At 54.6% G+C, this 26,418-nt stretch overlaps 13 protein-coding genes across 13 annotated transcripts; all 13 read left to right on the top strand.

Moving 5' to 3' along the window:
• Nucleotides 1-775: 775 nt before the first annotated feature.
• Nucleotides 776-1,648, top strand: LBRM_34_0190 (conserved hypothetical protein; the record flags this gene model as incomplete). Its single annotated transcript, XM_001568084.1, has 1 exon — nucleotides 776-1,648. One exon carries the CDS (start codon nucleotides 776-778, stop codon nucleotides 1,646-1,648), a length of 873 nt encoding a protein of 290 aa, XP_001568134.1.
• Nucleotides 1,649-2,325: 677 nt separating this feature from the next.
• LBRM_34_0180 (conserved hypothetical protein) lies at nucleotides 2,326-2,685 on the top strand (the record flags this gene model as incomplete). Its single annotated transcript, XM_001568083.1, has 1 exon — nucleotides 2,326-2,685. The coding sequence occupies one exon, from the start codon at nucleotides 2,326-2,328 to the stop codon at nucleotides 2,683-2,685; it is 360 nt and encodes a 119-aa protein (XP_001568133.1).
• An 898-nt stretch (nucleotides 2,686-3,583) lies between these two features.
• ARL2 (putative ADP-ribosylation factor-like 2, arl2) lies at nucleotides 3,584-4,144 on the top strand (the record flags this gene model as incomplete). The annotated part of the gene is made up of 1 exon (XM_001568082.2): nucleotides 3,584-4,144. The coding sequence occupies one exon, from the start codon at nucleotides 3,584-3,586 to the stop codon at nucleotides 4,142-4,144; it is 561 nt and encodes a 186-aa protein (XP_001568132.2).
• A 708-nt stretch (nucleotides 4,145-4,852) lies between these two features.
• Nucleotides 4,853-6,205, top strand: LBRM_34_0160 (conserved hypothetical protein; the record flags this gene model as incomplete). The annotated part of the gene is made up of 1 exon (XM_001568081.1): nucleotides 4,853-6,205. One exon carries the CDS (start codon nucleotides 4,853-4,855, stop codon nucleotides 6,203-6,205), a length of 1,353 nt encoding a protein of 450 aa, XP_001568131.1.
• A 733-nt stretch (nucleotides 6,206-6,938) lies between these two features.
• Nucleotides 6,939-7,493, top strand: LBRM_34_0150 (putative coatomer zeta subunit; the record flags this gene model as incomplete). Its single annotated transcript, XM_001568080.2, has 1 exon — nucleotides 6,939-7,493. One exon carries the CDS (start codon nucleotides 6,939-6,941, stop codon nucleotides 7,491-7,493), a length of 555 nt encoding a protein of 184 aa, XP_001568130.1.
• Nucleotides 7,494-8,401: 908 nt separating this feature from the next.
• Nucleotides 8,402-9,007, top strand: LBRM_34_0140 (conserved hypothetical protein; the record flags this gene model as incomplete). Its single annotated transcript, XM_001568079.1, has 1 exon — nucleotides 8,402-9,007. One exon carries the CDS (start codon nucleotides 8,402-8,404, stop codon nucleotides 9,005-9,007), a length of 606 nt encoding a protein of 201 aa, XP_001568129.1.
• Nucleotides 9,008-10,155: 1,148 nt separating this feature from the next.
• Nucleotides 10,156-11,004, top strand: LBRM_34_0130 (conserved hypothetical protein; the record flags this gene model as incomplete). The annotated part of the gene is made up of 1 exon (XM_001568078.1): nucleotides 10,156-11,004. One exon carries the CDS (start codon nucleotides 10,156-10,158, stop codon nucleotides 11,002-11,004), a length of 849 nt encoding a protein of 282 aa, XP_001568128.1.
• Nucleotides 11,005-11,914: 910 nt separating this feature from the next.
• HKT1 (Trk system potassium uptake protein) lies at nucleotides 11,915-13,657 on the top strand (the record flags this gene model as incomplete). Its single annotated transcript, XM_001568077.1, has 1 exon — nucleotides 11,915-13,657. The coding sequence occupies one exon, from the start codon at nucleotides 11,915-11,917 to the stop codon at nucleotides 13,655-13,657; it is 1,743 nt and encodes a 580-aa protein (XP_001568127.1).
• A 1,028-nt stretch (nucleotides 13,658-14,685) lies between these two features.
• LBRM_34_0110 (putative prohibitin) lies at nucleotides 14,686-15,564 on the top strand (the record flags this gene model as incomplete). The annotated part of the gene is made up of 1 exon (XM_001568076.1): nucleotides 14,686-15,564. The coding sequence occupies one exon, from the start codon at nucleotides 14,686-14,688 to the stop codon at nucleotides 15,562-15,564; it is 879 nt and encodes a 292-aa protein (XP_001568126.1).
• A 965-nt stretch (nucleotides 15,565-16,529) lies between these two features.
• LBRM_34_0100 (conserved hypothetical protein) lies at nucleotides 16,530-18,554 on the top strand (the record flags this gene model as incomplete). The annotated part of the gene is made up of 1 exon (XM_001568075.2): nucleotides 16,530-18,554. One exon carries the CDS (start codon nucleotides 16,530-16,532, stop codon nucleotides 18,552-18,554), a length of 2,025 nt encoding a protein of 674 aa, XP_001568125.2.
• A 2,433-nt stretch (nucleotides 18,555-20,987) lies between these two features.
• LBRM_34_0090 (putative 2-oxoisovalerate dehydrogenase beta subunit,mitochondrial precursor) lies at nucleotides 20,988-22,088 on the top strand (the record flags this gene model as incomplete). Its single annotated transcript, XM_001568074.1, has 1 exon — nucleotides 20,988-22,088. One exon carries the CDS (start codon nucleotides 20,988-20,990, stop codon nucleotides 22,086-22,088), a length of 1,101 nt encoding a protein of 366 aa, XP_001568124.1.
• Nucleotides 22,089-23,304: 1,216 nt separating this feature from the next.
• Nucleotides 23,305-25,494, top strand: LBRM_34_0080 (phosphatidylinositol-specific phospholipase-like protein; the record flags this gene model as incomplete). The annotated part of the gene is made up of 1 exon (XM_001568073.1): nucleotides 23,305-25,494. The coding sequence occupies one exon, from the start codon at nucleotides 23,305-23,307 to the stop codon at nucleotides 25,492-25,494; it is 2,190 nt and encodes a 729-aa protein (XP_001568123.1).
• Nucleotides 25,495-25,759: 265 nt separating this feature from the next.
• On the top strand, nucleotides 25,760-26,418 carry LBRM_34_0070 (putative pyruvate kinase; the record flags this gene model as incomplete). Its single annotated transcript, XM_001568072.1, has 1 exon — nucleotides 25,760-26,418. A coding segment is annotated over one exon (659 nt), but the record flags the coding sequence as incomplete, so codon positions are not given.

Raw genomic sequence — 26,418 nt, 5'->3', positions numbered from 1 at the left:
GAAGCAATCGTCCAGCCACTAAAGTCACAAAAAAACCTCATGCGATACACGCGAGCACTTTTTTATTTTTGATATGGGCCAACTGCGAGTGCAGACGCCGTGAGTTTCAGTATCGTATTTTCGTACATGACAGCTGTCCTAATCTCAGATGTTGGTTTGTGCTCTGCTGATTTAACTGCTCGGAAACGCTCTCTCACAGCTTAGGTTTTTTTTTTGGCCTTACGTCATCAGCAATTACGTTGCGCCCATGTGTCGGCGAAGGAGCGTGTGAAGATAGATTTACTATAACTGCCATAGCATAAAAGGGTTTTTGTCCACATATTGTTTTTCTCAGACTTCCTTAGAGCAGAAATTAGTGAGCCGTAAACTCACTAGGTAAATCAGTGAAGTTGTTATAGAGTGTGTGCGGCACATAGCCAACATGCTAAGTAGTTCACATCCTCGTCGTCCTCCCGGTCAGAACGCCCGTTGCTTTGTTCGGCAACAACGATCGCTCGAGTATCTTCAGTCGTCTTGAGAGCTCGGCTGTTGTACCTTCTTCATTCTGCACTGATCTGAGCGTCTCTTTCACCGCTAGTACTTCCTTTGGCTTTCGTTTCTTGTGCTTTTTTCCCTCTTGAGACTTGGTGCAACTGTGCGAGGTATTCCTGAGCTTAGCCCTCGTCAGCTTTCCGTTCATAGTGCTCTGCTCTTTGGCCTTTCCACATTCGTATTAAACACCGCCGCCGTGGGCTTGGGCCTTAGCCCTCGGGAGGGAGAAGTGCTGGAGAGGGCCATGTCTTCCGTGCTCACGGGGGTCTTGGCGTACGGCAGTAGCCTCTTCACCATAGTGGCACTGTACCCCTACCGTGACTTTGTGAAGTCTGTCGATGTGCGTCATTTGCCACGCGCGACGAGTCTGGGGGACTACTGCGTAAAGCGGTACAGGGGTATGCTTGGGAGCCCCTCACAGCCCATGCTGCTCGCAGCGCCGCATGCAGCGTTGTACTTTGGGTACTTGTTCGCGGCGGGCGGCACCGCCGGTGGCCTACTTGGCGGCTTTTTATTCGGATACACCAAAACGTTTGTGCGGACAGTTGCTCATCGCATGAATGGTGGTGGCTCTCGTTACAACAAGCTAGAGCAGCGAGGGTACTCGGGTTTAATGGACTGCATCGTGTTCAGCGCAAAGCATTATGGTGTGCTCTCATTTTTTCCTGGAGCGCTGGCGGCGTCTGCAGTGGGGATTCTTTGGTACGGTATTTCTCTTGCAGCACTGCAGCAAACATACAGCCGGTCTTTCGGCGAAGACCTGTGGACCGCCTTTCGCATCCACGCACTCCTGACCTTTCTCACAGCACCGGTGCGCAACACAGTGCGTTCGTCTACGTACCGAAACGAGCGCTCCGGCGGAGTCCACACACTACGGGATTATGTGGCGGCTGAGGCAGCTGTCTTTCGCGAGGCAGGAGGTGTTTTTCGTTCTATGGCGCGAGAGGAAGGCTTGCGCTTCTTTTTCAACGGAGCTCTGCGTACCACATTTAAAAGCTCCGTCCCCTTTGCAGTGACGTATGCTCTCTTCAAGGCCATTGGCGGGTCCATCGGGCTCCCCACTAATGGCACCTACCGTGGAGTCCACACTGGGCGTCACTTTTCTCGGCGGGGTTAAATCTTCTGTGCATACAACTGCATAGGTGAGATGTCTAGGTGCGCACCATTGTAGCCCTCTGGCTGTCCGTCTCGTCCTGGGCTCTTGAAATTAACCCAGACACATCTGTGCTCGCATACACTGAGACGTACACGCAGCACAAGTAGGGTTCAGCGCGCCTCCCCTTCATTCCATCACTTCCCCTCCCTCAGACGACGTCAGCAGGGTTCTTTGTGCAAGCATGCTCAGGTGTCGACCGCAGACGCTACCAAAAAGGAAATCTAGAAAGGGAGATTTAACAACCCTCTCACTGAATCGTCTTTTGCTCTGCCAATGATGATTTTTTCGACAATGAGAGGCAGCGGTGCAAAAACAAGAGCTGGAAAGCAGCACCTCACCCCAGCGCGGCTTGCACGCTTACGCCTGCAGTGCCTGGTGGCGTCCATATGCCCTTCACATCGCCTTGTGTCTATTTCTGAGTCTCATTACCCCTTTCACTGACCCTCCGAATCTCTTCTACATGCTCGTTGCCTTTCCTATGATCGTGGTACCTCGCCTTCGCTCCTCGTCACTCGCTACATTGGCGACACTAGTACGTCGAGTGAATGAACGAGGCTGCCTTGCTTTGAATACGCCCTTCCTTAGTTTCCTTTCTAGAATCTCACCACATTGCCGTCGACCTGACTCAGACCATCAAAATGCTGCGCCGCTCGCTGCTTCGTTGTCAGGTGAACCGTGCTCCAGCTCGACCAGGTCCCACGCTGTACGGCTGGGGCCGCACGGAGCAGAAGCGCCGCCTTGAGTACGAAGCGACGGAGTCCAAGTATCACAAACGCGATTTCAACAAGTGTTGGGATGTCGCCGGTGTCGAGCAGCGCTACTCAGACTTCATGCAGGTTCGTACCTACTTCTCCATCGGCTCTCGCTGGGGCACCTGGCTGTACAACATGATCCAGTTCTACGTGCTGTCCATGCTCCCCATCTTTGCCTTTATGCACTTCCTCCATAAGGGCATCGAGGCCTACGATGACAGCATTCGCAGGGCAGCCTGGTGGTAATATCGCCGGCGCGTAAGTGCACCGATGTGGGAGCGCGTTGCTACGGCCGCACGAACCCCCTGTCTCTCGCGCCTACTCCCGTTCACGGAGGATCACTATAGCAATGTGAGTGCCTACTAGTTCTGGCCCTTTCTTTCCTCTCTTTTTTTTTTTCGTGTGTAATGATAACAATTTCTTGTAGCAGGTAGGAAAGCTGAGCCAAAATCAAACGCGTGGCAGCACGAAGTTGCAGTCACGCGCGACCGTCTTTCCCATCTCGCTGCGTCCATCGCAGTGGGCGTAGAGGAACCCTCGTGCTACTCTTCTCTCGCCGGCAGTGTCGCACGCCACCGTATCATCACCTTCCTACTTGCGTGGATTGAAACAGACGTAGTCTGCTATCTTTCAAGTAGTGATAGGTGACTCAAATACGAGGCTGGAATGCAACCCTAACCACAAAAGGGAATGGGGTGGGCCGCAAGGTTGGTGTTCACCTCATTTGCCATGCCCGCATTTTCTCGAAACGTACCTCTCCTATCTAATCACTTTCCCTTTCTTCTGTTTGTTTCTTTGTCGATGATACGCTCGCCTTGCCATGGTGTGCCGCCCTACGGAACGGAGGGGGTGGAGCGCACACGATCATTCCGCTAACTCCTGACTGCGTACGTAGCGCAGCTCTCCATGAAAGTGCATTATATCGCGCACGCTCCGGTTAGCAAGCGCAAGTGTCGTTTAGGGGTACAAAGTCGTTCTCTCTCACCCCCTTTTCGTTGATCGCCTAATCAGCCGCACCTTGTGTGGTGCTGTGAGCCTTCGCTTGCAGTATTGTTTCTTGTGGATGTGAGGCTCTTGGTCACTGCCGTTCCTCACTCCTGCACATATTTCCAAGCACTGAAGCGTATTATTGTCGCCCGGCACGATGGGTCTTCTTTCTATCATCAAGAAGACAAAGCGTAAGGAGCGCGAAATGCGCATCCTTATGCTAGGCCTGGACAACGCCGGCAAAACTACGTGCGTCAAAAAGCTCTGCGGCAGGGACACGAGCTCGATTAGCCCTACCCTGGGGTTTCAGATAACTGTGCTGACGTTCCGCGGGTGCACTCTGAACGTGTGGGATGTAGGTGGGCAGCAAAGCCTACGCAGCTACTGGCGTAACTACTTTGAAAGCACAGATGCTCTTGTGTGGGTGGTCGACAGCAATGACGTGGAGCGTCTGCTAGTGTGCAAAGAGGAGCTACATCACCTCCTGCAGGAGGAGCGACTAGCAGGAGCAAGTCTGCTCGTCTTCCTCAACAAGATCGACATCCCCACGGCGTTATCGCCACAGGAAATTGCTCGCCTGCTTGATCTAGACACGATTCGACAAGGCAAGCGCCACTTCCACCTCTGTGCGTGCAGTGCCAAAACTGGTGAGGGTTTGCTCGACGGTATTTCGTGGTTGGTGGAAGACGTGTCAGCGCGTATGTACTTCTCAAGTTAGCACCTCCATGGGGTGTCGAGGGGGGGGTGTTAGCCAAGGCACCGGCGAGCGGCTTGTTGAGGGCTCTGCGATGGCGATATGCGCATCTTTTGTTTTTCAGTTTGACGGGTGTTTCCGCACTGCTGTGAGCGACATGGAAGCAAGTGAGACATAAGAGACAGGAGAGAAAAAAAACAAGTAAGATGCTTGCACGCAAAGGTGACGAAGCTCACAGCGTGAGGGAGCCGTGTCGCCCGTCGACGGTTGCTGCGTTGGTGTCGTTTCGTCGGCAGACAGGAAGAGGCACTATTATGAATGTGCGCATGTTGCCGTTTTTCATGTATGTCTCTATCCAATATGGATTCGATCCCGGACCCCATTTATGCTCGGTGTTTTTCTCTCTTTTTCCACTCAAATTAATTCGTGTGATTGGTACCGCTTCCAAGCTTCTACGCTGGTTACTTAGCGCCGAGGGCTCAGCGTGCGCTGGGCTCCACCTTTCCGTTGAAGTAATATACAAACATCCGTGACCTTGCCGACGCACTGGTGCAACCGTCCATTCGAGTAGTTTGGGTGTCTCTTCGCACGGCTGAGCAAGTAGACGAGGTAAACGGCGCGGATCTGCCTTACCCGAATGCGATCCCCTCACCGGCTCCACACAGCCTCATACAAGCCGTCATTTCCTTGTTTTTTTTTTTTGTGTTTCCCTTGTGGATGCAAGGCCAATCCATGTTTGTTGTGGACTGGATTGCTGCTGGGGTCGTTGCCATACTGGTTCTCTTCCTCGCCGTGTACATCGTTTTTAGATACAGCGCAGAGGAGGAGGACGGCGATGCGTGGCTCCCACGAGTACTCGTGATAGTGACACTCTGTGTGGCTTGCTACGTAGTGCTTCTGCTACCCTTGGAGGTGGCACTGACAGGCGATAGACCGTCACTCGACTTTTCCTGGGCCTGGAAGGGGATGCTGGTTTCTGCGTACTCTCTTTTGTTTGTGGGCGGGCCGTTCACGTTTGTGTTCTACGAAAGCTGGTCTCCGACGCAGAACAGCGTTTGGACGCAGGTGCGCCTGTCTCTGGCGGTAGTGGTGGGCGTAAATGTAGCATTTGCGGCTGCCTTTGGCGCGTTGTGGTTGTGGGGTGCTCACCACGACCCAAAGGACGATATCCTTACGCGTGTACCGCCGTTCGTATACTTTGTTGTCACCATCTCTTCATTTGGCTGGTGCTTCTTTTTCATTTTTGCCGGGGTTGGCCTCGCTGCTGTGCCGCTCCGTGCCGTTGCCGCCTTTGTCAACCGCCCGCACCCGATTACGAAGGCAGAGTACGAGCTGGCTCGTGTCAAGCTGAGGATGGAGGTTCAGAGCCTTCTCGACGCAGGGCGACGTCTCGATGCGCAAGTCGGAACCGGCCGCTCCAATCACAAACAGCGTCAGCAGGTGCTTCTCTTCAGGCGCAGCGTGCGCGACGTGGAACGGCAGAGCGAGCGCAACGAAGCGGCGTACCATCTCTCCGGCGCATACATACTTCGTTGCTACATGGAGGCCGCGTTGGGCGTCGTCAATGGTGTCGTAACTGTACTATGGATCCTTCACATTTTTTTGTCTAGCACACTGAATGTGTTCCCGCTGATGGACCGCATGGTTTGCTTCTTGAATGGACTCCTTCCTATGCTGGCCACGCTGATCTACGCCTATTGCGCCATGTACCTCATGTGGTGTACCATTGTCGGCTGTCGCTCAGTGAGTAGGCGTATGCTTATTCTCCCTGTATACCCTTTGAGGGTTCGTGGAACCATGCTCAATGCGCTCTTGTTCAATTCACTGTTGCTCCTCTGCTCCGCGTTCGCCGTGCTACACCTGTGTGCCGTCAGCTTTTCCACTTACGCGGCATCTACCTTTATGCACAATGTCTTTGTTGTCACTCTTCCTCAGATGTTTGGGGCCAAGTACGTCTCCCAAGGCCTTCAATATGCACTACTTGCCGTTTTTGTGCTTTCCGTTCCGTGGCTTACAGTGTTTCCGCGGCGTATGACCGATGCGGTGAGTGACGAGGACGAGGACCAGGACGATGGACTCGTCTAGAGGGACTTTGCGCAGGGAGTTGGTGCATCCATCAGCCTCGTACCTTCCCCACAAACGGCGACTTTCTTCTCACTTTTTGAGATATTTGCTTCGTGTACGCGCTGGCTCCTTGCTGGTTGTTTTGGACTCCACTTCTTCCTTGACGGCTGCTCCGCATTTCTATCACCCATAAAAAGAAGACAAATTGCCCTACTGACATGCCAGCAACTATATATCTTGACATGTGGCACAATGGCACCATCGCACTATCGCCAAGGTGTGTACGTTGCGGCTGGTGCACTGACCCCCCGCTCTACTGAACATACCCAACGGCTCACTTTGGCGTTTTCATCCTCGTGGTTGCGCCGCGGCGCTTTCAGCCACCCTCATCGGCGGCAACCAATTCTACGCCAACATTAAACTGTGAGCTAACGTCATTATGTTGAGGTGCGCGTATGACGCTGTTCCTTTTGGCAGCGTAGGACACACCAATAGCCTAGCCACCCTTTGTTGCCCCGTGCCGCCTCCATCTCGTGTGTTCGTTTCCATTTTCCCTTTTGAACTTACGTTGCTGCCTGGCAGCTGTGCATTTTCAAAAGAAATAAACGCAAAGAGGCGCTTCTTGTGCCTGTGTGTATATGCATCTACGTGCGGTGCCCTCTTACCGGCTCACGCATTTTACCGCTCCGCCCCGCTCTCCGAATAAACAGGGAGCCGCTCAACCGTGCACGCTCACACCTCTCTCATCGTCGCAATGGCCTTTCTACACCGAGTACAGGCGGTAGTTGCGCTGGATAACACCGGCAGCCGCATCTTTGCCAAGTACTTTATCGGGGACGACACTCCCGAGTCTTCTAAGGCGCTAGCGCCTCTTGAAAAGCAGCGCTCGCTGGAGCATTCTATCTTTCAAGCCATTCATGACCCCCGACGGGGCAACCACGTCGCCTACGAGAACGAGATTCTCGTTGTGGAAGGGCACATCACCGTCTTCCACATCAGCGAAGATGTGACAATCACTGTCATTGGCGCCGGCTCTGAGAATGAAGTGGTGCTGTCCAACGTGTTGATGGGTCTGGTAGACGCATTGCGCCAAGAGCTTAACACACCCTCTCTGACAGTGCGTCTGTTACTAGAGAATTACTGCGCTCTTCTTATGACAGTCGATGAGATGCTGGATGAGGGAATTATCCTAGAAACGGACTCGGCCACCGTCGCGAACGACTTGGAGCCGTACTTGGTCGACGTTAGCAACGACACAGCGCGAGCCGCCCTCACTGGCGTCAACAAGTACCTGCGTGATAACTTGTAGCCTTTCTTGCACCTCTCCCTCTCCTCCCTCTCTTTTCCATTTTTCGCTCATCAGTTCGATGGCCTCTTTGTTACGTTTCGTGCTCTCCTTTCTTTCTCTGTGTCTCCCTCTATTCGCCGCAACACCTGGCCTGCAGTTGGATTGCGAATAACGCCACCGCTGGAACAGCTTTGCCGCCGTCGGCTGGGCATGCTTCACGCACTGTTACGGAGAGGGTGGTCATGTGAGTGGAGGGAGACGCTTGTTAGGTTCTTTTCTCTGTGGGGCGGTATAGCGGTACATGTGGCTGAGGTGTAAGAAAAAAACGATGCCGGCGGGTCTCGGAAGAGCCACCTGAGGGAACAACGATAACTCCTTATGCTCGCTTTACGGGGTTTTCTTTGGTGCACCCCCTCTCCTGACTCAGCTCAACGTCCGCATAAAACGCAGCTGTGCATGCAAAACAGGGTCACTACCTTTGGCACCATGCAGTGTCTCATTTGGTCTCCATGCATGGGTGTCAGGCAGCATCGACTCTACCCAGTTAATGTAGCTCACGCCGCTTTTTTCGTTTCTTATACTATTTCTCTCTGTAGCATCCTTGCTCTGTCACACTAAGGGATCTACTGCAAACCAACTTAATGCTGCACAACTTTCACACCCTCCTCATCCATTCTTCACCACTATTCTTCTGCGCTGCTCTCTCTCTTCTGGCTAATGTTGTCGTCCACTGTTGCTTTACACACGCATCATGTGTTTTTCGTCTCTCCCTACCCCGATGCACTTTGCCGCGGTCGCGCTCTACCCACGCGTCCAACGTCTGATTCCTAAGTCGTCCCTTATTTTAGGACGAGGCAAGACGTAGTGCACGTAGCTCCTCCCTTCATAGCTATTTTCTTACACTCGCCGCTACTCAGTTTTCGAAAAGGATGAAGCCAACGTCGCCGAACTTCATGGCGCAGGGCATCTGGGCTGGTTTCCGCTACTACATCGGCCACTTCTTCTACCCGAATATGTACCGAGAGTTCCTCTCCGTGCAGAATGCCCACAAGGTAGAGCGCGCTCTCCGTCTGCAGAAGGCCATCAAAGCGAACAAGATCGACTACCGCGCCCTTCTTGCCCTCCCTGTCACGGACCACGCTCATCCTTACAAGATGGAGTACCCGTGGGAGAAAGTCATGCAGAGCGACCCGCGCGACTTAGGCTTCTACGGTAAGTGGTACGCCAGCAAGATGATGTGCTTCTACGAGGGTCTTCAGTTCCACAAGTGGGGCTGCCTTCAGGACGACCTCATCAACGCCCACGGCTGGTGGAACCGTGCCGCCCGCACGCGTGCGCCGAAGGACAAGATTGTGCACGGCGACCGTCGTGTGATGCGTGCTCGTGTGCTGAAGGACAAGTACATCTACGAGCCAAAGGATCGTTGGGTGCACCCCGTCGACAATGTCGCGTACTTTGGTCCCTATGTCATGATGGTGGCTGACGAATGGGAGGAGAAGTGGGGTTTTTTCGCAGGTCAGGAAGTGGAGTACTAGACGTGCGTGTGTGCTTCGGACCTCGTGGGCCGTGCCGTCAGGAAGGTGTGTGTGTGTGTGTGTGTGTGTGTGTGTGTGGGCGGAGGCGGGTGTGCATGCCTGTGCTCATGGGTGTGCCCCACTCTCTTTCTTTATTCTCTCCTTTCCTCTCCAGCGTGGTTCATTTTCTTTTTTTTTTTACCTTAGGAAGTTAAGTACACCCGATGGTGCGTGTATACTCGTTAAGAGGTGGTAGCTGGCGGGGTATGGGAGGCGTTTCACTGAAAGACACACTCACATATTTGTTTTGTATGTGTGTGTGCGTGTGTGATGTGTGGCACGCAGGTTTTTCATTATACACACTCAAGCGTGTGCGCTGCTGTCGCAGTAGGGGAGATTCCCATCATGTCTGTCTTCTCCACTTCAACCTCTCCACCGCTTTCTCGTGCTCACTCTCTGTCATGTGGCGTAGTTAGTAAGAAAAATCAATTGAGCCAAAGCAATGAGAACACAAAAAGAAATCAAACGAGAGAACATCGTCAAAAAGTCGATGAACTGACACACCTGCAGCGAATCTCAGCTGCTGCGGCTGCGGTGCTCTCCCCGTATCCACACACACACACGTAGACAGTCACATTCCCTCATGAAGTTACGAGGGATGTCGACGCGCATTCACTCTGATGTCGCTATGACGTGCACAGGTCCGTGATGCATCCTCTTGTGCGTGCCTTTGAGAGGTTGACATAGAGAGCCGATGGTGTTATGCCCCTTTTTTTGCCTTCACCACATGATTTATGTGTGGTCTGCTCAAGTGTTCTGTCAGCATCCCAGAACGGAGCGGTGACTCTCTCCTCGTTTTGGGAGCACTTTCTGCTGGACATGTGCTCCACTGTCTTTTATCTTTTCGTGCAACTGTCCCCATCATTTCCCTGCCCGCTCTTTCTTTCGTCTCCTCTTCGTCTCTTGCCGTTTGCACGCCCGTTGTGTCTTCGATGCGTACATTTTTTCTTGAGACAACGTACAAGCCCCCCACCAACTGCACTCGTGACTGGCTCTGCAGCACTGTCATCGAAGGCCACATCACTGAGTTACTACAATCGAGAGAGTAGGGGATAACGGTGTTTGGGACGGGGACTTAACGGTTTTGCTCCTTCCCCACGATAGCCGCGATGTCGCTTGCGGGGGAAAGTGCTCGCCGCCGCGTGCGGAGGCTGGCTACCATGGGTGAGTATGAGCTCGCTGACACGCTTGCGCAAAGTGATTGCGCTCAACGCGAAATGGCGCTCTCTGCGGCGGCCATGCGGTTGGAAAGAGAGGGTGCCCAGCAGTGGAATGCGCTGCAAAGAGCCAAGGCCCAGTGCCTTTTGCAGCAGCAGCGCGCCGCTTTGCAGGAGGAGCGCGCCCACTTTGAGCGTCTTATCTGCGCACAATCTGAGCGATGTCGATCGAGGGAAGAGGAGCTGGACCGGTTTGCCGCCGCTGAGACTGCGAAGCTGAACACCAAGCCGGTAACCGTTCCTCGCGAGGTGCTGTTACTGCAGCAGCAGGAGACACAGCTGAGATGGGAAGGTAGCTTTGCTGCTGCTGCCCAGTGCCGACGCGAAGCGAATCGCCTGGAAAGAGAGTTGTTTGGCGCTTATTTGTCGAGTCAAGGCAGCCTCCTCGACCACCGTATCGCTCGTCGGGCAGCTGCCTTGCTCACGCGGGAAAATATAGCGGTAGAGAAGGATAATGCCAGCGTTTTTGCGCTGCGAGCGAAGCATGAATGGGACCATCGACGTACCGCGGCGCAACTGAGACACGTCGAAGATGGAATGCTCGCCGTGCAGAGACGCGCACATCGCCGCCTGCAGGAGACGCATGCGTGCGACGGCGTGCTAAGTGCTACACACGCCAAGACTCAACGCGGCACCGTACTGGAAAAGCGTGTGTATGGCGATGCCTACCGTCTGCCGTCGCTGTGCGAGCTGTACGGTCCTCTACTGGAAGACCGTCCCTCTACCTCGCCAGCCCTGTAACCCTTATTGAGCGGAGCCAACGGTAGAGAGAGAAGGTGAAACAGTGTATGGCGCATTACTACACCGTGTCACCATTCCCTTTCTTCCATCAAAGAGGGTGCCGGAATTGTTTTTCTTTTTTTCCACTCGACTGAAACGAACTCGAGAATGGTGGAGGATTAGCGATGTACACCTATATGGATTGCAGCAATAAGGCATGAAGCGTATTGCATACATTGGCAACACACCACCACTCACACCCAAGTATCTGCAGCTCAGAGGAACGGCTCCCTCTCGTTTTCGTCGTCAAGCTTGCTTTCAATACAGCTCACAACGAAGGCTGAGGGAAAGTTCAGTTGCCGACCCGTGGGTAAACTGAGTTACCGCTCCTCAAAATACATGTTTCCTGACCGCGGGGGTGCGGAGGGGAAGGGAGGAGCTGATGGGGTGGAGTGCGTGGGCCGGTAGACGATGGGGGGGGAGACAGCGCTAAATGTGGGCAAATAGGCGCGGTACAGTTGTACGGAAGCACACCCATTGGTGGTGAGCTTTTAGGACTTGTGCAATTCGCGAGTGTGTACACGTCGTTCCTGTACCACCCCCACTTCCAACGGGCATGTTCGATGAGCGTCGCCAAGTAGAAGTTCTGCGTTACCCTCTCCTCTGCTACCCAACGATGGCTGCTTTTCCCACTTCTGCTTCTTGTATACTTTGCCTTGTTTACTTAGGCGAGCGTGCGTATCTCGTGGCACAACGGTACTTCTTTCTCTCCCCTGAACATTACAGAAGTCACTGAAGCAAAACTGATAAGAGGTGCGGCACCGGGCCTCTCTTTCGTACCGGCGAAGCACAACCAGCCGCTAACAGCCGTCACTATCACCTCTGTACTTCTTGCGTGCACCAAACTTTCCTTGTCCTTCCTGTCTGAATGATGCCGTCCAGTTTTCGTGTGCGTGCCGCGCTGTCTCGTCAGGCGCTCCCCTTTGAGGGAAGTGTGCAGCCTGCTCTATCTCAACGCCCCACTGATCCTCGACACGACCACTCCCGCACCTCTCAACTCTTGTTTGAGGCGCCTGTGCTTCTGCCCCTCACTGAAGACCAGCGGAAGCTCATTGAGCAGCTCAACTTCTTTAAGAAATGGTACCTTTTCTGCCATTTTGTCTACATCTGCGCTTTGGTTATGATTGGGTTTCTTGGCCTGCTTGTTATGGTTCCACACATCGCCGCCATTGACGCCTTCTTCATCGCCGTATCCTCGGTATGCAACTGCGGTCTGCAATCAGTGAACGTTGGCCAGTGGTCTACCGGTGCGACACTTTTCCGGCATCTGCTGTTGCTCCCGGGCGGCGTTGTGATTACCAGCAGCTTTCAGCCTCTTCTGCGCCTCTTTATGTTGTACCGAGTGCGGCGTGTCTTTTATCCCAAAGAGAAGGACACGCCACAAGAGGCACTATTACGGGCGAAGAAGCGAGCTGAGGCGCGCCGCTTGTACTACGCTGCTCTCGTGAGCGCCGTCACACCCTTTGTGTACTTCGTCGTTGTCAACGTTATCCTCATGACGCTGCTGTGGTATCTCAACGTCTCACACCTTTCTGCCTTCGACGTGTTCTGCATGACACTTGCTTCGTTCCACAGCTCCATCTTTTTGCCCATGGAAGGGTACGCGGGTGACGCTGCGGTGACGGGCCTTGTGACAGCAACGTGCGCACTGGGGTTTACCGCCTTCCCTGTCCTGCTCCGGCCTTTTATGCTGTGCGAATGGTGCTTGGTGCGAGCCATACGTCGACTTGCCGGCCCTTCATGCGGTTGTGTTGCGTTCTGTCGCTCGCCGCCAGATGTCATTGGCGAGGATCAAGAGAGGAACACTGCCGAAACTGACGACATCTCGGCTGCCTTGCTTCACGCCCCTCCACGCCACCCTTCCTCTCTCTTGGGCTGCGTAGATGAGGCGGACGCTGCATTTCAGGAAATAATGACGTCCAAAGAGCCAGGCACCTTCCACCCTTTTCTCTTTCGTCCCAGCGAAACATTTTTTTTGGGCTGTGCGTGGTGTGCCCTGACCCTGATACAAGCGGTTCCGTTCTGGTATGAGCAGTGGGACGGGGTGCTGCACGGCTACACATGGCCATACAAGCTATACCTCTCTCTGTGCCAGGCCGCCGCTGTTCGCTTCGCCGCCGCTTCCTTTGTGCCGCTCCTCGAGTACAGCAACGCTCATGTAGCGGTCACCATCCTCGCCATGTACCTCCCAGCTCTCCCGATATCGACTGATCGCACACACCGCAAGTGGAAGCAGATGTTCCGCACCTCGGTCGTCCGTCTGCTCACGTCGCGTCTCTTTTGGTTGTTCACTGGAATGGTGCTGGTGCTCTTCGCAGAAGAAGCCAGGATGCGGGCGCAGCTGCTCAACACTCGTTTTGACATAATGACGCGCACCTTCTTTGAAGTAATCAGTGCCTACGCTGGGTGTGGGCTATCGCTGTCGCTGCCCGGCTCGAGTGTATCATTTGTTGGCTTCACTAGCACCTTTGGGAAGCTCATTATTGCCGCGGTCATCCTTGGCGGTCGGCACCGCTTCGTTGATCTCGGCATTGACTTGGGGTTCGGCTCGTTACAATCTGCTCTCAATCCAACCTCTCCTTCAAACGAACAGGCTTCTTCCGCACCAACATAATGGCACAAGCGCTACCGTAGTGAGGCGAGCACGACACGCGTGCGTGAGTAGGCTAGTGTTGTATATACGACTTTCGTGCGTGCGCCGTGTTGCTCATTTTTTTGGTTTGTGTGCTTTCTTTGGTACTTTGCGCTTCTCTTTACCTCCCGCTTTTCCCATTTTCCTTTCCTGTAGAACGAGGCTTCGACCTCATTCCACGGTGGTAACGCGCAGAGGCAGCGCCTCATGTCTGACATTCCATCCGACCTCGCCTCTGTCTTGATTTTATTTTTTTTTTTTGCGTTTCTTTGCTGTTCGTGAGGCGACGATGACTCAACGAATAACGATGGTGTGATGGCTCTTGAGCACACCCACAAATTTCCAGTAGAGGACGTGTCATACGTGAGGGAAGCAGGCTAACGAAAGCGTCTTCATACTTCTCTCCACGCCCCTGGCGCTCGTTGCTACCGCCTCCTCCCTTTGCCTCTGCGGTTACGTACACACAAGCTGACGCAGAGAATCATCTCTCTGCCGTTTGTGATCAAGCACCGTTGAAGAGGATAGAGGTTCTAGTGAAGGGGGCTGTGATTCTCACGGCAGCTGTTGCGGTGCGGTGAGTCGCACTGGTGGAATCGCTGCCCGGCCTTTCCACCTTCCTGTACTGTGCTATCGGCTCGCTGGCGATCATCAACCCTTTTGTGACTTTTTATGCTTCCTGCACTTGCTGCTCTCTGCCGTTTTCCGGAGCCCTGGGACTCGCCCTCCTTCCCCTTTCTGCCTTGTTGTGCATCCTCATCCCTCGTTCTCTCTCCCTCTTCCCTCCGCACGTACATGCGTGTGATGGATCCCACGGCAACCATACGCTGGTAGTTTTTTCTTTAGTAGTAGTATTGTCGCCGCTCCTGTTAAGCAGCCTCTAGCCTTCTTTTCTTTCCGTAATTTTCCCTCTCTTCCTTTTCTCTAGCTCATATCTCTTGTGCTGGTGCGGAGCGGCGCTATCTCGCAGCAAGATGCCCCCGAAGATGCCACCACAGCCGGACTTCTCCAAGATGGCGGCTGAGGCGCGGAAGAAGATGAATGCGTACGGTGGCTTTGGCAATATCGTTGGCATGTCGGCCCTGGTTGGTGTCGGCTGTGTCTCCATCTATGCCCTCTACAAGTCTGTCTTCTTTGTGCCCGGCGGCTTCCGCGCCGTTAAATTCAACAGCATCACCGGCCTTTACAACCGCACCTACGGTGAAGGTGCCAACTTCGCGATTCCGTTTTTAGAAACGCCTGTCGTCTTTGATATCCGCAACAAGCCTATTGAAGTGCCTACGGCGAGCGGCAGCCGTGATTTGCAGACGGTGAACATGGCGGTGCGTGTGCTTTACCAACCCAACGTCGAGAATCTGCACCATATTTACCGCCATATCGGCATCAACTACGCTGAGACAGTTTTGCCCTCGCTCATTAATGAGATCATTCGCGCTGTTATTGCGCAATTTAACGCCTCTGACCTTCTCATCAAGCGTCCTGAAGTGAGTCACCGCATCGGTGTCATGTTAGCTGAGAGGGCGAAGCGCTTCAACATTGACATCACTGACGTCTCGATCACTCAGATGAGCTTTGGAAAGGAGTACACTAACGCTGTGGAGGCAAAGCAGGTGGCGCAGCAGATGGCTGAGCGGGCCAAGTTCCGAGTGGAGCAGGCAGAGCAAGAGAAGCAGGCGGCCATTCTGCTGGCACAGGGTGAGGCTGAGGCCGCTACACTCGTTGGTAACGCAGTAAAGCGCAACCCCGCCTTCCTGGAGCTACGTGGGCTGGAGGCGGCTCGCACGATTGCCAAAACGCTGCGTGATCACGGCAACGGTCGCTACTATCTCGATAGTGACTCTCTTTATGTCAACGTCAAGGACCTGAAAATAGATCATTCCGGGACGAAGTAATCGTGTGGCTTCCGAAAGAAAATGAATGTGGTTTTAACGTACATTGACCCGCTCTGCCTTTTACCTCTGCATCCTGTTCCTCTTGTTCACTGGCCCCTGCCCGCTTCCGTGTGCCCGACAACGCAATGCACAGGGGCACCACTAGACCTGCACAATAGAGGCAACAGTGGCACAGCGAAGAGCAACACGCAGTTAGAGCTGTATCACCTGTAACCACGGCAGATGCGCCACATTCTCGATTTTCTACCACACGCGCACCCCCATGTTTACAGCATCGCCGTATCTGTGGATTTACGCATCGGGTATGCATTCCCTCACTCCCCTTCATCTACCCAGCCTCTGCAGCTTTGTTGCCGCACGTGATTTCCACACGCTATTGATTTACTTGGTTGTCTAGGATAGCACTCACTACCACCATCTGTCACAAGTCGCTCACGTACACCCACCCTCACCCACTTTGCAATTCTGCAATGGGGAATGAAAAGCAATAGTCAGAGCAGGTAAAGTGCGCGAGACGCTCTCTCTTTTGCCATCTTCCCTCCTTCGCAGTCGCTGCTTCGCCGTTCTCTAAGGTGATTCAAAGGTGCCGGTGGGTACAGTGGTATTTCTGCCGAATCGTGCACAAGTGTGCACGACCCTCAACTTCGTTGCGCCCTCTTGCCCACCGCTTCATGTTATTTTCTTCCGTCTTCATTTCTGTACGCTTTGTAAAGCGTGGGGTGGGGCCACAGCACGTACGCAGAAAGGGAGGATGACGCTTCAGCAGCAGAGCACGTATACCTGTCGTTCTCGTTGACCGCTCGACTCCTCGCACCTCCGGTGTCGCAGCATCGGTTAAGCTGTCACCTCTTTTGGAGCTACACTTTTTCCTCTTCTGCTTTACTCGTCTCTTTTCTCCTTGTGCAAAGCACGCTACACGTCTCAACACTGTTTCGGTTCTTCCCTGGTCGAAGTCTTTCAACTTGATGCACGCCAAAGAGGTCTGGAGCGCGCTGCTCCGTGCCGCAGAGTGCGCTACGAGGAAAGTTAGTGGCGAAGCAGATACTGCTATAGAGACCGCCGTTGCGAATGAACTGTTACGCTACCCGCACCTGAGCAGCGAAGAAGCCACGTTTGTCCGCAACTGCGCCTTCAGCCTTGTGAGGTTTTCGACTCTATGCGAAGGCGCCTTCCAGGGCTATCGAGACTGCTACAAGCGCAACGGCGCCTACAGGCCATCCATGTATCTCGTTGCGTATCTCCTAATTTTCCAGTACCGCGCGCTTGGCGGCGCGACTGTTCGTGAGATGTTCGAGGGTAGCATGCCGACGACTCGCCTGTGCGAGTTTGTGGAGTTTCTCTTACTCAGCGAGTCTGTGTCGCGCTATGCAGTTCCACTGTGGCGCGCCGTCTACGATGACTCTTTCATTCAACTCCATGTTCTAGCCCTCCTCTCCTCTGTCGCCACGGACGTGACACATGACGTCTTGGAGTGGTTTCGCGGACAGCCATCCCAGCCGGCGGTAGCAGAGGAGTGCCCTGCGGCGGAGATGGCTGGTGCTCTAGCCACCACCCGCCTCGCCCTTCCTCCCTCTTTGTCTGCGGCTTCTCCGCTACCGGTGCTGCGGTCGCTGGCTGACGCGCGTTTGCCCCCGCACGAGGTGCGTGAAATGGCTTTTACAGTACCTGAGCCGCGTCTGCCGCGCATTAAGTCCAGCCCTTCCCCTCCGCACATCGTGCTTAAGAGGGCTCCAACAACCCCTGTTGGCTTCTCCTTTCATCATCGCGAAGGCACCGTTTCTGCTACCTACTCTGAAAAAGCGGCGGAGTGTTCCACCAGCGCTAATCGAAACACGGCACAGAAGGGAGCGCATCTGACACCTGCGCAGCTGCGCACCATGCTGTCCACATCGAAGTCAGTGCCCACCACCGCGGCGGCACTCCGGCGAGAGAGGTGCGCGCGAGAGCGTCTGCGGGACAACGCAGAGAAGGCTCTGCGGGAGCTGGAGGTGGCGGTGCACGATGCGACGGAGTTCGACCTGTGGCGGCAGGCTCAACTGGAAGAGATGGAGCGGCAGCGCGAGATGGAGGTAGCGCAGCGTCACCTCGACAGTGTTGATGCCGAGGACCGAGTACGGGCTCAACGTGAGCGGACGACGCAGGCGCGCCGTCAAGAAATTCAGAAGGTGAAAGCACAGTACCAGGCCGAAGTGGCGGCTAATAGACAGGAGCAGGAACACGTGCTGCGTCAGCACGAGCAGCATGTCCAGCAGCTGCGCAGGAAGCTTTCACGTGACTGCGCTGCTGCAGTCGAGAAGGCGGCGGCGAAAAAAAGCGCTATGGCGGCTCAGGTGAAGGAGGAGTCGGAGCAGCTACGCACTGCTGCACAGGGAGTGGAGGAGCAGCGACAGGCGCATCAGGTCTTGGTGATTCAGGAGGTACATCAGCTGCGCGAACGTTTGCGGGAGAAGCAAGCAGCGATGGGAGCTGAGAGGCGCCGAGCGTGGGCGGAAGGAGGAGCAGACACCGTCTTGGGGCGCACGCCGCCAGCGGAACTTCGTGGCGCACTGGAGCGCCTCCGCGCCGAGGTGGCAGCCGAGGAGGATACACGGCGGCAACGAGTTACTGAGGTACGCAGTCGTACGCAGGAGGAGCGTGCGCGACTGGAGCGCGAGTGTCTTCGTGAACGTGAGAAGCAGCGGCAAATATGTCAGGCAAAGCAGACGCAGCGCATGACCCACAAGGCAGCAATGGAGGCGGAGCGGATCGAAAAGGAGGCGGCACGAATGGCACAGCTTCATGAAAAACTGGAGATGAGACGACAAGCCAAGTGTGATGCTCACCGAGCCGCACACGAAGCTGAGCGACAGCGCAGCAACGAAGTCTTGCTGCGAACCCAAGACGGCGCCTCAATGGAACGCAAGCGGTGGTTGCAGTACGATGCAGGGCTGGTGCGACGCGCAGAATGTGCCCAGCTGAGGGTTCTCAAGGAGGCTCAGCAGTGCGCGTAGCAGAGAGTGGACAGAACAGCGTGTCTGTAGATCAATATGTTTTATGTATAATAGGACGAGCTGTAGAGATGTAAAAGCGTCTGTTCAGATTCTTCCAGCTGCGACTCTCGGCCGTGCATGTAAAATGACCTCCCTTCCTATCCTGCTCTCGAGCCTCTTCTCTTTATTCCCTTCCCTCTTGTTTGTGTTGCTCTTTATTTGCCATGTAGGGTAACACACTTTGCTTTTCTCGATGTGCATGTGTGCACCGCCTGTGTTTTCCATGTATTCTAGGCCAGTAAGGAAAAGCAAGCAGCTAATCTCCAGCAAAGCAAACACCCACGCGTCATTCCTCTGCCTTTTCATGGTGGTAAAAAAAGAGGATGTGCGGTCTCCCAAGGCGACAGCAGTCTGTATGACCTACGCACCGGTGGACACGAGGTGGGCGAGGACCTCTTTTTGACGTCTTCATTCTTTTTTTTTTTTACTTGCACACGTTGTGCATCAGTCCCCGGGGACAACCGGGTCGTTGTGTCTCGCTCCCCCTTGCTTACAACCTGACACTGAGGTGCGACTTGATCGGTGCAGGATGCTCTAGCACACTCCACGCCCTGCCGGTACAGCGGGTGTGCGCAAGTGACGCTCTTCTCTAGTTGTTTACCTCTTCCTTTTCTACTCTCATTTCTTTGAATGGGTGTCTACACTCTATTGCATTAGTGTCTCTCTGCCGCACACGTGAGAGCTGAACGGCGTGAACGACCGCGTGTGCGTGGTGCTGCGGTGATGCTTCAGAAGAAGCAAACGAGTGCGGGTCGCGACTGCCCCAAAGCGTCTGCAGCGTTTGACCCCGTCGCGTACGCAGCCTCTATAGCAATATCTGCCGCGGAGAAGCGGTTACGCGCATCACACATGCAGGGTGCGTCGTCTTCCACTGCCCGTCCTTCTTCTGTTCACCGACCATTGAAGAAAGGCGCCCTCGTCGAGGATCAGCAACGGGCTGCCGTAGTCAGCTCTTCCGCAGTGGTCACCTCTGTGGTGGATCGCTCTATTGTTTCTCAACCCACCGCAGCCACCTCAGGACCGCTCACGCTGCTTGAAGAGCTGGCCTGCGCGTCTGACTCATGCTCCAGCGTGGACGTCAGCACGCCGCCGACGCTCATCCGTGCGGTACCCCACAACAGCACACCAGTTGACGTCTCGCACAGCGCTTCTGCGCGCTCGCCATCCCCGCCCACATCACCCCCTCCAAAAATCTCCCCGGATCCAACTCGCCTGGCGAATCGGGTTGGGTCGACACTGTCGGAACAGGAAAAACTGCTCAATGCTGAGGCCGATGAGGATGACGATGGAACAGTGTCTCTGCGCGATGCTTCCCCTCTTCGAGAGCACAGCGTGTCGGGTAGCACAGGCATCCACTACCACACATGTAGTGTGGAGTCCGTTCACACTGTCGTGCACCAGCTCAACTTTGCCTTGTACAGATAGACGTGCAATCACGCTTTCCTCTACGCATCTGCTGCGAAGACGCTTATTTGCCCTCTCTTTTTTTTTCCGTTTAGTGGAGGGGGAGGAGGCGGCGTCCAAGCACTCCACATCTCCGCTTCTTCTCCCCTTTTGTTTCTCGCGTCAGTCCGGACGCTGTGACAGCCACTCATGTGTGCTGGTGCGGGCCGTAGGGCGCGTGACATCGGCTGCTCGTGATAGCGAGCGCTGTGTCTGTTCCCCATTATACAGTGGGATGTGCAGCTGTAGTTTGGTGGTCCGCGAGCGAAGCGCAGCTGTTTTCTTTTTTTTTTTGGCGAGACTGAATGGCAGTGTGGTAGCTAGGACTCCATCGAGTCATTGGAGACTGTTGCGCTCTGCTCCTTCCCCCACCCTGGCAAGCTCGCTACGGTACAGTGCTGCCTGCGCTTAACAAACACTTGACCATCACTCTCACTGACTCCATTCATTCTGCTCTCACTCTGTACAAGCTCTTCCCGCTTTCTCTTATTCCCCTTTGTCTCCTCCTAGTCGCTTGTTGTGGAGAGAAACGGACCCTCTTCTTGAAGTAGTGGTCTGCCAGTATCGACACGCGCAAGGACAAACTCATTGACTTGCTTCCTTGTCCACATCACCACACCTGCGATAGTTTACATTCCTCACTTCCGTCACTCTGAAAGATTTACTACTTCTGCGTGACTTCTTTTTGAGTTGTACTCACGTGGTTTTTCTCTTCTATCCCAACCCATACCTAACGTGCAGCAGCACAGCACTAGGCTCCGTTGAAGCGCTACTGTTATTACGACGTATACTTGTGTTTCGCGCTTCAGCTTTGGTCATTAGGACCCACCCCGCATCCCCGGCGCGCAAATTCTCCACGTTGCAGTAATAGTGGACGCCTACCCTTTTCTCGTTTAGCTTCTCTCTCGACCCAAGCTCGTTTGTTCCCGCTGTGTTGTTTCCTTTTACGCGATGCGTCGCCTCTTCGCTGTCTCTGCCACTGCGGCTGTCGCAGCGAGATCTGCGGTGGCCAAGCGACATGGCAGCGTCCAACCGAGCGAGTTCGAATTCGTGCCCGTTTGTGGTGAGGAAGAGGCGAAGCGTAACGGCGTCAGGATGAACCTGTTCCAGGCAATTAACTCGGGTCTTGATCACGCACTCTCCAAGGAGAGGACGGTACTTCTCGGTGAAGACGTCGCGTTTGGCGGCGTTTTCCGTTGCACGCTTGATCTGCGGAAGAAGTATGGCCCCCAGAAGGTGTTTGATTCGCCTCTCACGGAGCAGGGGATCATCGGCTTTGCGGTCGGCATGGCTGCTGTCGGCTGGCACCCCATCGCCGAGGTACAATTCGCGGATTACATCTTCCCAGCCTTTGACCAGATTGTGAACGAGGCTGCCAAGTACCGTTTTCGCACAGGTGGCAGTTTTCACTGCGGCATGCTGATTCGCACCCCGTGCTCTGCGGTGGGCCATGGTGGCATTTACCATTCACAAAGCGTTGAGGGCTACTTTAATCACTGCCCTGGGTTGAAGATCGTCATGCCGTCATCCCCGTCGGAGGCAAAGGGGCTGCTGCTTAAGTGTGTTGAAGAGAACGACCCCTGCATCTTCTTTGAGCCCAAGATTCTCTACCGCAGCGCGGTCGAGGAGGTGAACCCGGACTACTACACTCTGCCGCTGGGCAAGGGCCGAGTTCTCGTGGAGGGGCGTGACGTAACAATGGTCACCTACGGTTCTCAAGTGTACGTGGCGGCCAAGGCGGCAGAGATGGCGCGCAAGGAAGGCATATCCGTGGAGCTCATTGACCTTCGCAGCTTGCTACCGTGGGACCGCCAGCTGGTGGCGGACTCGGTGAAGAAGACGGGTAAGGTGATTGTCACGCATGAGGCACCAAAGACGAGTGGGTACGGTGCGGAGCTGGTGTCTAGCATAATAGAGGATTGCTTCCTTTCACTCGAGGCCCCTCCGACGCGCGTGTGCGGCTTGGACACACCATTCCCTTTGCACGAGCGCCTCTACCTGCCGAACGAGCTGAAGCTACTGGACGCTATCAAGTCTGTGGTGCACTTTTGAGTGCTTCGCACCGCTATGTTCCTCTTTCTCATACCGTTCTGCGAACACCCTGCCACTTTCTCAGCTTCCAAAGTTGAGCATACACCGCACTTGCACTTGCGGTAGTTGTTCTCAATTGCGTTGGTGCCTTTGCCCTTTTTTCTATTACTTGTTTATTCTTCCGTCGTTCCTCAACAGTGTGCTTGACAGTGGCTAACACTTCATACACGCATGCGAAAGCCCAACCTCGCCCGTGCGATCCACATGCACTTGTGCACCGCAGAGCTATCATTTTCTCCCTCCCTCCCCTCCACCGAAGAGAGTTGACATAGAATTTCATATTTACTCTGTTGTGAAGGCTTATCGGTATCGAATGAGGGAATGCGGGAGTGAAGGCAAGGCTGAAAAGGGATGGTGATGTGCCCGTTTGCGCAGCCTCCGAAGTATCCAGCACTTTGCAGCTGCAAGCTCAGTCTGAATAGTGTTTTCTTTTGAGTGGTGTGTGCGCGCACGTGTTTTGATCACGTGCGATGAGCGAAGTCTGCTGTCGTGTAAGATGCAATCCAGCGCTTGAAGACCTCAAGGCGGAAAACTCGATGCCATTGTGTGGGGCATATCACCCCTTGTCAGTTCACAAAGAGACAAGGACTCTCGCGCAACACGATAGAGCGCTGCAGGTGCGAGAGCCCCTCCTAGACACTTGCTCTAGTGAGGTTTCGTAGATTCCCTCTAGAGTGCTAGCACACAGTCAGATGAGTGGGATTACTCGGACATCTCGCGCTTGGTCAGCTGCCCTCTTTGCTAGCCGCTACGACTTTGCACTTATGGAGACCAAAGCCGCACGAAATGGTATGTAGGTGTGGTGGTGGCGCGGGGTGTGAATGCAAGTGAAGGATCCACGCGTGGCACCTACAAGATGCCTTGCAAAACCACGTTATTTTGCCGTCATGCTAACGCGCACGTTGTATCCACGTTTCTCACGTGGAAGCGTTGGCCCGAACAGTCGATGTGCGCGGCAGCACTACACAGCTGCTTCACTTCTTCACCTTCTAGTGCATCGCCTTTCTCGCTTTGCTTTTGTTTGCCCCTTCTGCACTTTCTGCACCTCTCTCCTGCGCACACCATCCCCTTTCCTCCATGCACAGCGAACATAACGGACAGAGTGCACCATCTCAATCGCGTGGGCCCTTCACTCCGTCCCATTGCACGAGAAGTACGCCGAGCGAGAGAGAACGTCATGTCGCTTCCTTTGGCAGGCGCGAGCATATCGGACCTCACTGTGGAGCGTAGCTGCACGGAGCTTGCGGGTAAACTAAAAGAGAAGGGCATGCCTCTTCTACGCCTGACGCGCAACTACAAAGTGAAGAGGGTGCTCATCTCCCTCTCCCCCATGGGTGACGGTCTTCAGTACCAGCCAGCGTCGGTGAGTCACAGTTCTCTTCTTTTTACTGATATGTGGGCCATTCGCCCCCTACCTTCGTCTCACAAAATCGGCAGCAGGGCGGGTCTCAAGCACTTTCAGTACTGCTTTCAAGTTGAATCACAATTTGGCTGGTCGTGGAATCTCGTGTGCGACACAGAGCTGGAGCGCAGCACCTGGGTCAGGTTTCTAGAACAGCGCCGCCGTGCCTTTCTGGACGAGAGCCGCGTCAATACGGTAAATGCGTCTGTTGCGCGATACTGGTCCATCGCGGCACTGCCGGGAAAGACGAAGCTCTCTTTCAATGAGATATCGATGCTGGTCAATACGCTGCTTGGCCGCGTGTCCGCTACGGAGTTTGACGAACTCTTTCGCCAGTGTGACAAAGACAAAGACACGTGCCTCAACTACCAGGAGTTTTGCGAGTTCTTCCATTACTTCAACAAGGCCAAGGCGGGGCGCCGTATCTACGAGAGTCAGACATCAGACATCGCATCTGGCATGACGGCAGAAGAGTTCACCCGCTTCTGCATCGCAAACGACGCCTGCACCACCATGACGCCGATGCGTTGTGCGTCCTTATTCCATCTCTTTTCAAACGGGCAGTCAGACCGAATGTCGTTGAACGCCTTCACCGCCTTTTTGCTGCATCCGCACCACAACTCCATCGTTGAGGCGCGCCAACTTCGCTTGAGCGACTCGATGGATTCCCCCTTGTCACACTACTTCATCAACAGCTCTCACAACACTTATCTCACCGGCAATCAGCTCAATTCTCAGAGCTCGTGCAGTATGTACCGCGACGTGCTTTTGGCCGGATGCCGCTGTGTTGAGGTCGATTGCTGGGATGGCCCTAGGGGCAAGCCTATTGTGTATCATGGCCATACGATGACCACCAAAATCGCCTTCAGCGACGTAGTCCGCACGATCAACGACTATGCATTTCAAAACTCTGAAAATGATTCCGAGGCCACCTGGAACCCTCGCGAATTCCCTGTAATTTTGTCCCTCGAAGTACACACAAGCCCAGAGCAGACAAGCCAGATGGCATGCATCATGCGGCGCGTGTTCAAGGAGCGCCTCTTTCTTTCCCGCCTCGATGTGTCCTTGTACACACCGGCGAATCTGAAAGGAAAGATCCTCATAAAATGGAGGATGAATGCCGCCGGTGTGGAAGACATCAAGGACACGACGGGTAGCGGGATTGTAGCAGACTGCCGGACACCTCTTCTCACCACACTGGACCTCTCCGCTTGCGCTTCGATTGGAACCGTCAAATCAACCTCATGGGGTGCCAAGGAGCAGCCCTTCAACGTTCAAAGCTACGTGGAAGGGGAGGTGGCTCGACTAGAGGCGTGCGCCCCGGTCGACTTTGTGCGCCAGAACACCCGCATGCTTTCCCGCACCTACCCTGCGGGTACTCGCATTGATTCTTCGAACTACGATCCAATGCCCGTGTGGCGTCTCGGCTGTCAACTTGTAGCACTCAATTGGCAGACGCGAGATCAGAACTTTCGTGTCAACGAGGGCTTTTTTGCGCATCAGAATGGTGGATGCGGTTACGTCCTCAAGCCCATGTACCTGCGTGATGTTAACTCGGGGTGCAGTGCCGTTCCTTTCACCCTTGCGTTGCGACTCATTTGCGGATCGCATCTTGGAACCACCCTCGACGGTGTCCAGGCCACCCACCTGTCGCTGCGGGTGTGGGCTCATGGCGACACATCGCCTCACGAAACCACTTACGTGCCAACTGCAATCTACCCCGAGTGGAATGAAGAAATCGAAGTGCACGGAAGGTGCAAGGACACCGCTGTGCTGTGTCTTTCTGTTGTGGCTCGCACCAGCCGCGGCGGCAAGCAGGATGTCTGCACAGCATGCCTGCCCGTGCGTGTTTTGCGGACTGGATATCATGCGATGCCACTCCGACACGCAAAAAGCGGACGCCCGGCCGAGATCGCATCCATACTGTGTCACCTATCCTTCAAGACCCTGGCGGGGTCCTCGTGATACTTGACACACTAATAAGCTGCCGTGGCGTATTCTTCGTCGTGACTTAGCCTCCCCACCACTGTGCAGGATGTAAGCGCTGCGATAGGCTGCGCCGCGCACCTGCACCGCGTTGACACGCTCACATCTTCCACGATTCTTCTTTCCTTCACACCCATTCGCGACGCTCACAACACAGAAGCATTGCGTAAGACAGAGCAGCTCTCGCTGCAGACAACACTTTTGCAAAACCAACGACTGTGTCGGAGAAAACAGGCTAGAGCTGATGGTGGTAGTGGAAGGTGACGAGGAAAGGGATGCTGGTTTTATGGTTGCGGCTGGCACTACCCCACGCAACCAGCGACAATGCTTCCCCGTCCACCTGCAGTTCCTCTATGTGTGCAACAGCAGTACATCCCTCTTTTTGCAGCTGCGTTGGCATGTCTCTGTGATCACCCTCTTACTCACTCTCGTCATAGTTCATACTCTTCCCCTCTTTCTCTGTCACCGGGTAACCACACGACACTTATGCGCACACGTGGAAGAGTTGGTGCTTCATCTTTGCTCCATCAAAGCTGCCTTTTTTATATCCCACTTTACTCCCTCTCAAACTGCTTGTCTTTCCCTTTACACCATGTCGCAGCTAGCCCATAACCTGACGCTCTCGATCTTCGAGCCGCTGGCGAACTACCGGGGGACCCGGATCGTGTGCACCATCGGCCCCAGCACGCAGAGCGTGGAGGCGCTGAAGGGGCTGATTCGGAGTGGCATGTCTGTTGCGCGCATGAACTTCTCGCACGGGTCACACGAGTACCACCAGACGACGATCAACAACGTGCGCCAGGCCGCTGCGGAGCTCGGCGTGAATATCGCGATTGCGCTGGACACAAAGGGGCCAGAGATTCGGACGGGCCTGTTGTTGGCGGTGTGGCTGGAGAGAAAGAC

Source organism: Leishmania braziliensis, chromosome 35, assembly GCF_000002845.2.
Source record: "Leishmania braziliensis MHOM/BR/75/M2904 complete genome, chromosome 35".
In the NCBI taxonomy this organism is placed as follows: Eukaryota; Euglenozoa; class Kinetoplastea; order Trypanosomatida; family Trypanosomatidae; genus Leishmania; species Leishmania braziliensis.
The sequence above is the reverse complement of the archived record's forward strand: the minus strand, read 5'-3'. Positions and strand labels throughout refer to the sequence as shown.